This window comes from Lepidochelys kempii, chromosome 10 (genome assembly GCF_965140265.1).
Source record: "Lepidochelys kempii isolate rLepKem1 chromosome 10, rLepKem1.hap2, whole genome shotgun sequence".
Lineage (NCBI taxonomy): Eukaryota > Metazoa > Chordata > Testudines > Cheloniidae > Lepidochelys > Lepidochelys kempii.
This window is the reverse complement of record NC_133265.1, coordinates 13,214,696-13,225,869: the sequence shown is the minus strand read 5'-3', so window position 1 is coordinate 13,225,869 and position 11,174 is coordinate 13,214,696. Positions and strand designations below refer to the sequence as shown.

General features: G+C 45.2%; 1 protein-coding gene across 3 annotated transcripts; it reads right to left on the bottom strand.

Moving 5' to 3' along the window:
• Positions 1-4,810: 4,810 nt before the first annotated feature.
• ZFAND2A (zinc finger AN1-type containing 2A) lies at positions 4,811-10,174 on the bottom strand. 3 transcript variants are annotated; one of them, XR_012161117.1, is made up of 7 exons: positions 10,102-10,174; positions 9,575-9,676; positions 7,867-7,961; positions 6,707-6,838; positions 5,931-6,082; positions 5,381-5,562; positions 4,811-4,930 (listed from the first exon to the last, which is right to left on the bottom strand). XR_012161117.1 is itself a non-coding variant. In XM_073362058.1 (7 exons), exons 2-7 carry the CDS (start codon positions 9,630-9,632, stop codon positions 4,916-4,918), a joined length of 516 nt encoding a protein of 171 aa, XP_073218159.1. In that variant the 5' UTR covers positions 9,633-9,676; positions 10,102-10,174; the 3' UTR covers positions 4,811-4,915. The 3 variants fall into 3 exon arrangements, 2 of the variants coding, with proteins under 2 accessions (XP_073218159.1, XP_073218160.1); XM_073362058.1 differs by having other exon boundaries at positions 5,381-5,444; XM_073362059.1 differs by lacking the exons at positions 4,811-4,930; positions 5,381-5,562 and having other exon boundaries at positions 5,826-6,082.
• Between the last annotated feature and the right edge of the window lie 1,000 nt (positions 10,175-11,174).

Sequence of the window (11,174 nt, the reverse complement as noted above, 5' to 3'; positions counted from 1 at the left end):
AGTGCATTATGGGCAGCTATCCCAGCATGCAAGTGACTGCAACATCCTTTTCAAATGGGGGAGGGGTGGAGTGTGACAGGGAGTGTGTTGTGTGTATGTGGGGGGAGAGAGAATGGGTTTTGGGGGGGCTGAGAGCATGTCAGCATGCTGTCTTGTAAGTTCAGACAGCAGCAGACCCCGCCCCCTTTCCCCAGCCTCTCTGTCACACACACAGCATTCCACACTAATGGCTTGCTTTGTCTCGGAGCAGATAAGTAGCCGGTTGTCAGAAACGGAGCTTTCAAAGGGCATATCCGCATTCCTGCAGCGATTAAAAAACAATGACAAGAGTGGCCATTTGACGTAAGGGGATTATGGGACATTTCCGGAGGCTGGTCAGAGCGCAGTAATGCAACACCTCGTTCACACTGGTGCCGCGGCGCTCCATCGGGGGCGCAGCAAATGTTATTCCACTTGCCGAGGTGGAGTACCAGCAGCCCTGTACCGCAGAGTCAGAGCACTCTATGTGCCTTGCCAGTGTGGACAGGTAGTGAGCTAGTGCGCCCGGGGCTCCTTTATTGCACTGTAACTCGCAAATGTAGCCAAGCCCTTAGAGACTGGCAGGTTTGTTTGGGCATGAGCTTTCGTGGGCTGGAGCCCACTTCGTCAGGTGCATGGAGTGAAATATACAGTAAGCAGTTTGTTGCCAGCTGTGTCCGCATATCTATTCAAGGGACATCATCATAGGAGCTAACCACATCAGCCACACCATCAGGGACTTGTTCACCTGCACATCTACCAATGTGATATAGGCCATCATGTGCCAGCAATGCCCCTCTGCCATGGGGCCGGATGCGCTGCATCCGAGAGTGCTAAAGGAGTTGGCGGATGTGATTGCAGAGCCATTGGCCATTATCTTTGAAAACTCATGGCGATCGGGGGAAGCCCCGGACGACTGGAAAAAGGCTAATGTAGTGCCCATCTTTAAAAAAGGGAAGAAGGAGGATCCTGGGAACTACAGGCCAGTCAGCCTCACCACAGTCCCTGGAAAAATCATGGAGTAGGTCCTCAAGGAATCAATTCTGAAGCACTTAGAGGAGAGGAAAGTGATCAGGAACAGTCAGCATGGATTCACCAAGGGCAAGTCATGCCTGACTTATCTAATTGCCTTCTATGACGATATAACTGGCTCTGTGGATGAGGGGAAAGCGGTGGACGTGTAGTTCCTTGACTTCAGCAAAGCTTTTGACACGGTCTCCCACAGTATTCTTGCCAGCAAGTTAAAGAAGTATGGGCTGGATGAATGGACGATAAGGTGGATAGAAAGCTGGCTAGATTGTCGGGCTCAACGGTTAGTGATCAATGGTTCCATGTCTAGTTGGCAGCTGGTATCAAGTGGAGTGCCCCAAGGGTCAGTCCTTGGGCCGGTTTTGTTCAATATCTTCATAAATGATCTGGAGGATGGTGTGGATTGCACCCTCAGCAGGTTCGCAGCGGACACTAAACTGGGAGGAGAGGTAGATACGCTGGAGGGTAGGGATAGGATACAGAGAGCCCTGGGCAAATTAGAGGATTGGGCCAAAAGAAATCTGATGAGGTTCAACAAGGACAAGTGCAGAGTCCTGCACTTAGAATGGAAGAATCCCATGCACCGCTACAGATTAGGGACCGAATGGCTCAGCAGCAGTTCGGCAGAAAAGGACCTAGGGGTTACAGTGGACGAGAAGCTGGATATGAGTCAACAGTGTGCCCTTGTTGCCAAGAAGGCCAATGGCATTTTGGGATGTATAAGTAGGGGCATTGCCAGCAGATCGAGGGACATGATCATTCCCCTCTATTCGACATTGGTGAGGCCTCATCTGGAGTACTGTGTCCAATTTTGGGCCCCACACTACAAGAAGGATGTGGAAAAATTGGAAAGAGTCCAGCGGAGGGCAACAAAAATGATTAGGGGACTGGAACACATGACTTATGAGGAGAGGCTGAGGGAACTGGGATTGTTTAGTCTGCAGAAGAGAAGAATGAGAGGGGATTTGATAGCTGCTTTCAACTACCTGAAAGGGGGTTCCAAAGAGGATTGGTTCTAGACTGTTCTCAGTGGTAGCTGATGACAGAACAAGGAGTAATGGTCTCAAGTTGCAGTGGGGGAGATTTAGGTTGGATATTAGGAAAAACTTTTTCACTAGGAGGGTGGTGAAACACCGAATGCGTTACCCAGGGAGGTGGTAGAATCTCCTTCCTCAGAAGTTTTTAAGGTCAGGCTTGACAAAGCCCTGTCTGGGATGATTTAGTTGGGGATTGGTCCTGCTTTGAGCAGGGGGTTGGACTAGATGACCTCCTGAGGTCCCTTCCAACCCTGATATTCTATGATTCTATATCCTAGATTTGAGTAGCAACAAGTATTTCATTAAAAAGAAAAGGAGTACTTGTGGCACCTTAGAGACTAACCAATTTATTTGAGCATAAGCTTTCGTGAGCTACAGCTCACTTCCACAGTATGCATCCGATGAAGTGAGCTGTAGCTCACGAAAGCTTAGGCTCAAATAAATTGGTTAGTCTCTAAGGTGCCACAAGTACTCCTTTTCTTTTTGCGAATACAGACTAACAGGGCTGTTACTCTGAAACCTGTCAAGTATTTCATTGTGGGTCCTGTTGTGACATCTTGTGGTGTAATGTGGTATTACAGACAATGAAATCACTTCCAATTTAAGGACCATAGATAGTGTCACTTAGTTCCAACATAGAATCAGGTTTCAGAGTAACAGCCGTGTTACTCTGTATTCGCAAAAAGAAAAGGAGTACTTGTGGCACCTTAGAGACTAACCAATTTATTTGAGCATGAGCTTTCGTGAGCTACAGCATCCAATGAAGTGAGCTGTAGCTCACAAAAGCTTATGCTCAAATAAATTGGTTAGTCTCTAAGGTGCCACAAGTACTCCTTAACATAGAATCAGTTTCTCCACCTATGAAACTAGCTTCCTGAGAGAAGTTTCCCAGGGAAATGGTGGGGGTGGAGGTGATGGTGGAGGATTTTAAATGTATATGGTACCTTTCATCCAGAACAATTAAAGATGCTTTGTAAACAAACTGATTATGGATGCATGGGAGCAACTCCCTAATTAGGGTTGTAGCAGGATTTCTGTTTAAAGCCAACTTTAAAAATGCTCTAAAATCCATAGGCAGAGGGCCTTGAAAATTGCTATACCACTTGAAGATACAGGGCCTGTTGTGGTGCAAATCTGAAGGTCATTTGGTCAAAGGGTCCCCAGGTAGAGTTTTCCCTCAAATAGGAATGGACTACCACATCCATCCTATCAAAAGCTACCATCGTCTCTTCATCCATCACATTCTAAGTCAGGACTGGGGAACATACTGCTAGTTGGTAGATATCAGATTGGACAAAAAGGCTGAAAGAGGACTAAGGTGCTACAGTCTCCCTGACCAACTCCTCAGAACAGGGATCAAAAGGGAGCAGAGTGGACATTGCGTGAGCAAGGCATTGTCACCTTACCACTGCATTTCCTGGTTTTAAACAATTTTTTTCCTGTAACGGACCTTAACTCTACTTTTGCTATGCATTCTGAGAATTAAACTCTTATAGTCTAGAGGGATACCATAAGTACAGGAGATTGTTGAGCACCTACACTGTTCGCTTCCCTAGTAATAGAAGTTATTGTACGTGAACACAACAGATACAGACATCCCTTTACGCTTCACTGCTGCCTTGGGAAGCAAAAGACAACTTTTAAAACAGATAATCCATTATTCCTGTTATTGGTTCAGAAGTTTGTGCTGTGAGCTTCCTCTTTCACAAGAGGAGCAAGATTGAATATGAACTCAGTGTAGCTAGTGATGATTCAATAGATACCAATCTGCCTCCATTAGTTCTAAACTAACGCTCCAACATAATAGTAGAGTCACAGGCTGTTAGTGGAGATGGCATTGTTCCAATGAGACATGAAATTGAGGTCCTGACCACCTGGCATCAAGTTTAGAGGAGTGGCCTGCTTAGAGGCCAGTTCAGGTAGTTACATTTTTTTTTTTTTTTTTTTTAAAATCAACCAGGAGCCCTTCCAGCTCATCTGAAACTCTATTTTCAATTCCGAAGCTAAACTGCTGTACATTGTTTACCAAAAAAAAAAAAAATCAGTGGCATAGGAAGCTATTGAAGTTGAAAGTCAGTAACTACTGAAGGTATAATTTGTTTATAAGCAGTGAAAAATAGCTATGGGGCCTGAGTACTGCATATGCTACAGAGGGGGAGGAAAAAAAAAAAAAAGATACAAAGGCAGCTCTTCCCCTCCCACTAAGCAAACAAATCAACTGCTTATGAGCGCAGCTTGACCTTTGTAGTACATCCTGAAAATGATTCAGATTTTAAAGTACAGGACAAGTGAGTTCTAGAGAGGAGTTATGCTCAAACACCTCTGCTGAGTAGCATCCCATAGGGAGTCCCACAGACTGTCCATGGCAGATGTCTGACTTAGTCACTTCACAGCTGGAGTTACTTTAAACTGCACCCTACAGCTAATACAGATGAATCAGGTGACATGTTCACACTATAAACTACTTAGTCACTACAGCTTGTTTCCAAATGGATTTCAGATGTATATTGCAATAGCCCAGGGTTGGAGGTGTGGTATTAGTTGTTACTTTAGTGTATCCTTCTGCTATAGGCATACAGAGGTTTCCTTCTTCCTCACTTTCCTTCTTGTTTGGTTTTACAAGGAGAAAATGCTAGCTATTCTCTTAGGACTGAGGTATTCCAAATACAGAGAACACATTACTATCCTTTACAAAAGGAAATAGCAATTTATTGGAAGTTGAGAGATTAGATAAAATAATTTTATTTGTACTGTAGAAAAATATGCACAAGCTTTAGGCAATACATTTACAATAGTTTAAAGGAGAATTTAATCCAGCCATTAGGACTGCCTCAGCTCATCAGCATCTGAAAGAGAACAGATTGAAATTATTAAATTACAGATTTAGGCTAGAGTCCTGCAGTGATCAACCCTAACCAGGAAAGTTTGAATAATTATTTAAGTGTTGAAATAGTCCGATGGCTGAACTAATGACATTAGTCACCCAATAATGAGTTCTTACATCTTGACCATGTCAAGTGCTGGACTGACTCAGCTACTAAGTCATTGTAATAAGTAGCAATTTGACTGCACATTTATGCACTATGCAAAGATTAATTGCCACAGTGACAAAACAGCCATGTCTTGGACTGTTTATGCCCCTCCTTTACACTCCTGGCATTGCTCAGATGTCAACTGGCAACTATAATAAAGTTTTAAGGAAGGAGTGCCAATGGCAATTTTACATTCTGTAGACACAAGGCTCTGTTTTAAGTCACCTTATTTTGCTAATCTCATAACCACACTTCAGTTTATACCTGTTGTGAAGATAAGTTAGAGGACATCTTGTTTGATCCTGATGCTCTCATTATAGCTGCATATCTACAAGGAAATAGAACCATGCTGAACATCACACATCCATCCACTTCCAGATTTGTGCAGAACTGGTCACCCAACTGCTCTAGAATACTACTGCATGGAGCAAGGAAGGTAGCTGTGTCTAGAAGAGACATATTACTCCATTAGAAAGGCTCAAGTTTATACTCTGTTTCCTACAGTAACACTTGGATACTAAGGGAATTGGTGCCTTAGAGAAGTCAGTCTGATACAAAAGGCTCACCATTAGAAAAGTCAGTCATCCCTTTCCTTCCAAATGTGTTCTCAAATTGCTCACAGAATTTAGTCCTACAAGGGCTTAAGGAGCCAAATACTTCAGTGAGATAGTTGACCAACTGTCTTCCCAGAGATAACATTTGAGAACTCATTTAGCTGCAAGTTGCAGAGATAATGGTATGGTTTCCCCCTTGCTCAGGCAATTGCTTTCCTACCTCAGCCTGTTTCCTGTACTATGAAATTTAACATCCTTACCCTGCTTTGGAGATAGGGCGACCTCCCACTTTGCAGTCATGATCCAGAGGATGCCGATGTTTTATACAGAAGTTCCCATGGCATTGGTTACAAACAAGCTTCATCATCTCTTTCCTTTTGCAACCCTCTTTTAAGCACTTGTTTGTGAAAATCTAAAAAATGTAGTCCAGGACAGTTGTTTTAGTTCAAGCAGCAAGTACTTCACACATTACTGGCAAATTAATTTTCTAATTGGACCAAGATGGCATCCAGGCCTCTAAATTAGATTTACCTGAAATTTAGAGAGCAGTTTGAGGGGGGAAAAGAAGATTGTTCCAACTCCTTGAATTCAGAGTTAAATATTCTATACTGCTTACTGGGCGAAATATAACCATAGTGCAGAGCAAGAGTGACAGTTTCTGGTCTTGGCAATAGTACTAATTAGCGCTTGCTGAACCCAGAGGCACTAATTGTTTGGGTACTGAAAGCCTTTAGTTTGGTCACCAGTTCAAACCCAATTGGTCAGGAAAGGCTGATGACCACACAATCACTGTTTACTGGTCTGCAGTATAAGTTGTTCTCTACCCACTATTTGGACTACTGCTCATATCTTGATGAGTACAGTCAGGCAAATAATTTAAGTGAGTTTGGGTATCTCTTCTAGGAGTCTTCCAGAGGAAGCTTGAGGCCTAGTAGGTAAGTGAGCTTGCATTGCTGCTGCCTGTATCATACTGTTATGCAGTTAGGTGGCTTGTCTCTATAAGCATCAATTTAGATTTCAAAGCGAGTTTTCTTACCCTCTGTTTCTGCTGAGTAGGATCATATTTGCAGTCCCTGTCCATGTGTGCTCCAACTACAATGTCTGGCATCTCTCCTCTTCTCACTGGGATGGGAGTGTTACATAAAGGACATACTGGAACCTGCACATCCTGAAGACAGTGAAGTTATTAGAAATGGGACTGAAAGCAAGACCCAACTCAGATTTCCATCCCTTTCCTTTGAAAGGAGAGGGAAATATTCTGAACTGAGTGACGTTCCGTTCCTATACCAAGTTCTCTTCAGAACTTCCAGCACATCCACTTCATCAGTGCTGGATTCTGCATTTCGTTACTACAGGAAGTCCATGTCAACATCATTGTAGTTCGTGCTAGCCAGCTAGCACGAACGTCCCATCTAGTTTGCTTTTAGATCATGTAATTTTCAAATCCTGAGTACACTTTCCTTGTTGATTTGGTTTCTTCGCTAGCCCCAATTGTGTAAGTTCTTTTGTTGAGTTTCCAGGTATGGTGTACAACTATGGTTCTAGAACCACAAGCAACTGCAGCAAGAGATATAGGTGACCAGAGTTTGAAGACTGCTGCACAAGAACAGTACATTTGTTAACTACATTAGATGACTTAAGTCAAGTCAGATTCTGGACCTAGATAAGCTGAAGTGTTTATTTCAAATAAGACTGTACTTATTCTGGCCAGTAATTCTGTATTGCTAGAACAGACACATGAGAACTTTTCTTGATAACCCAAATTCCAGTTCTCATACAGACCCATATTCTAGACCAGTGTTATTGCTAATCAGACTTTCCATCCATCAAGTATTCAGTCATTTGCTTTTCTGTAGTTTCACGTTCACTGCCATATTTTTATCAAGTTAAGATTTGGAGAAACTTTACTGAACTCTCAACTGATAGCTACTGCATTGCTGAAGATGTACAGCACTGTCTCTGCACTCTTTATGGGACCCCAATTTAAGTGCAGGATGCAATCAGGTTTGCTACAGCTTACAGAAGTTTACTGTTTGAACTTTTAAATTTCAGTTGTAAACTAAACAAGTCTACTGCAAGCGGAAGACCCAGCAAAGCAGACTACAAGAAACTCCTAATCAGGTTTCAAAGTTGGCTTTCTTCACAGCTAGAGAATTCCTTAAGTGGAAGCATTCGGAATTACTGTTAGACACTTACCTTCTTATATGAAGAGGTACATTTGTGTGTGTCATATGTGATGTGATCTTTACAGAAAACTTCCTTACATGCATCACATTTTAAAGGAAGGAAATCTGTAAGAAAAACATTATATGCCTGCAAGTCCTAAATATGGAAGACAGACATTTACCTTTTAAAGCGTTACTAAACATTGTGAGTAAATTCCTCATGCATTAAGTAGGCAACATGAAAGCAGGTGTCTGGTTACTCAGAATCCAGGACACCTTTACAAGGAACTAGTTTAGGCCATTCCAAGATGTATATTTTAGCGAGCAACAGTGAGTAGACACGCTTCTCTCAATTTGAAAGTGCTAGGGTAGCCTCACTTCTGCCTTTTAATCCACAAGTTACTTGCAAGACCTGCTAAACCATCAATACAATGAGACAGACTGCCCTAGGTCCTTGCTCAACAGCAGCTGCTAATAGTTCTGGGGGCATATTAGTCAGAAGCACCAAGTACTCTCCTAGGCCTAAAGTCACAGCAGATTTGCTTTAGCTCACTTTATTATACCCAAACACAGAAGTCTCCCAGCTGTTAAGAGTGAATAGCTGAGACAGCTTATAGAAGTGCAGCATCTGCAACTATTCTTGGGATATCCTCATAATTAATAGCTGATCCAGACATAGTAACAGAGACTCAATGCATTACAACAAGGAATCCAGATATTTTGACAGGCATACTGTCTGCCTTGCCAGAGTCCACAGCCTGAGGTGCTTCTCTGGATTCTAGGGTTTCACTGATGGTTGGAGGTTTATTTCAGTTCTGGCTACAAATCTAGACATCTCAGATGCAGATTATTGCAGATACCTGCAATAGTTTAGTGTAGGACAGTTTCTACAGAGTAGAACTACTTGCTTGTTTAGTGCCTCTCTTCTCCAAGATCTGTACTGCTCTATCAGCTCATTTCAAGTCTTGTCCAAAACAAAGACTCTCTTCCTGTACTACTAGTATAGAGATCAGATGTGACAGGTTTAACAGTCCTCAGATATGAAGGCCTTGGGATAGACAGGCATTTCTGATCTCAAGTTTCTCTGCTTCAGGACAGTGTTGCAGTATTTGGTTCTGGTTGTTCCCAAGAAGGTACTGGGAGTATTAGTTTGAGGGTAAGCAACATTAGTATTGCATACCTTGTGTAGCTAAGCAAGTATTCTTAGAGTACTGATGGGTACATTTTAATAGGACAAGATAGTCTAGTCACGCTTCTCTGGTCCTGGCAGTGAAAACAAATTCACTCCACTCCTGTTCTCTAAATCAGGAGTCTCCATCTCATAACTCAAGTCAGGTTTCCCCCAAGAGGATTTGAGGCACACAGCTTTTTGGCATTTATGGGTTCACCACTGCTAGCCAGAACCAGATCTGGACTTTCATTCAGTAAATCACCTTAACTTCTAGAGTACCCCTTGTCTGACAGTTCATTTGGTTCATGAAAAGCTACCAAGAGGACTAGAGCAGATAACAGAATGTAGTAAACTAACTATCCCAGTAGTTCAGGTTTCAGAGTAGCCGCCCTGTTAGTCTGTATCCACAAAAAGAAAAGGAGTACTAGTGGCACCTTAGAGACTAACCAATTTATTTGAGCATGAGCTTTCGTGAGCTACAGCTCACAAATAAATTGGTTAGTCTCTCAGGTGCCACTAGTACTCCTTTTCTTTTTATCCCAGTAATTGCAGTCAAAGTGCTTCTTACCCAGCTGTTTGCAAGTTTTTTCTGAACAATGCTTGCCCAAGTCCGGAAACTCCATCATAGGCCAGCAGATGCTTCAAGCTCCTTGACCACTTCAGCGGTCACCTTCAAAAATGAAGTTGGGGGAAGGGGGTGTTAGTTTATTGCAGTATCAATACAAAAAGCCAGATGCACCTCACCCCCCCGCCCATCAAAGCATTTTGTAGGAGCGATCTTTAGGTTGGGCCAGAGGAAGGGATCAGCCAGCGCCAGCTCTGACAACAATGGGGGAGGCTAGCACCAGGCGGCCGGCAACCGGTCACGAGCCACCAGTGGGGAAGGCCAAGGCGCCATCTCCGCCGAGCAGGGGGAGAAACCCCCCCGGGAAGGGAGCCGGACTCCGCTCGGCGCGGACGGATCACCGCCTCCGAAGGGCGAGCGGGCAGCGTGATGGAGCCGCGCCCCGTCTCCGCCCGGGACGGGACCGCTCCAGGGGTGAGTCCGCTCGCCCAGAAACGGCGAGGCGCGGGCGGGCGGGCGGCCGCACTCACCCGCCGCTACCGCGAGTCCACCACCAGCCTCCCCCCTCCCCCCCGCCGCCGGGCCTTTTATCGCTCAGCCCTCCCGCTGAGTCACGCTCCGCTCGGCCGATCCCATCTTGGCCGAGTCATGCCTGGCGCGCGCGCGGTTCATGACGACATCGGCACCCCGGACCAATCACGGTTCGCCGTTGGCGCGTTCTACAGCGCTAAGTCAGCACGCGGCCAATCAGTGGCCTTCAACTGTGCTGAGTCAGAGGGCGGTGGGGCCTTGCGGAGCTCCCGAGGGGGAGGGACGATGACAGTGCGGGACTGTGTGTTCTAGAAGAGCCTGGGCTAGACAACGCCCCAGCGCCCCAAGGCGGGTATCGGGCAGCGGCAGGTCCCCCGCTGGCCATGGGGGAGTAGATCCGGGTCCCCGCGGCGCTGGGGCAGGATCCCCGCTGGCCATGGGGGAGTAGATCCGGGTCCCCACGGCGCTGGGGCAGGATCCCCGCAGGCCATGGGGGAGTAGATCCGGGTCCCCACGGCGCTTGGGGCGGGTATGGGGTGAGGCAGGATCCCCACAGCTCAGAGGGGAGTAGATCAGGGTCCCCACAGTGCTGGGGTGGGTATCAGGTAGGGGCAGGATCCCCACAGCCCTGAGAAGGATTAGATAGGAGCAGAGTCCTCTCAGCCCATTGGGGCGTAGATCACTGAGGGGTGGGTACAAGCAAGAGTGAAGGCCTGGAATCTAGGAAGCCCTCAATACTAGTCTTTAATAAAACAAAAATCGTGCTATCTTCTTTTTTCTTTTCTTTGCTGTTTGCTCTCCATTTAGCACTGCTGTAGAGGTCTAAACATCTTGTTCTGTAGCAAGGCAGGGGACACCATGCAAACTCCACGTAGTGTCAGGAGATAGGCAACATCCATGCGGTGCAGACAGGAACTTACCTATTTGTCCTGTAGTATTTGTATATAGCTCCAAATGTACATAAACATAATGCTGTACAACACTGGAATGCAGAATGTTGCCTGTCTGAAACAATGGTCATCTAACATAAGGGTTCATCCAAGAGACCTACTGACAGGCCTACGTGGGACTC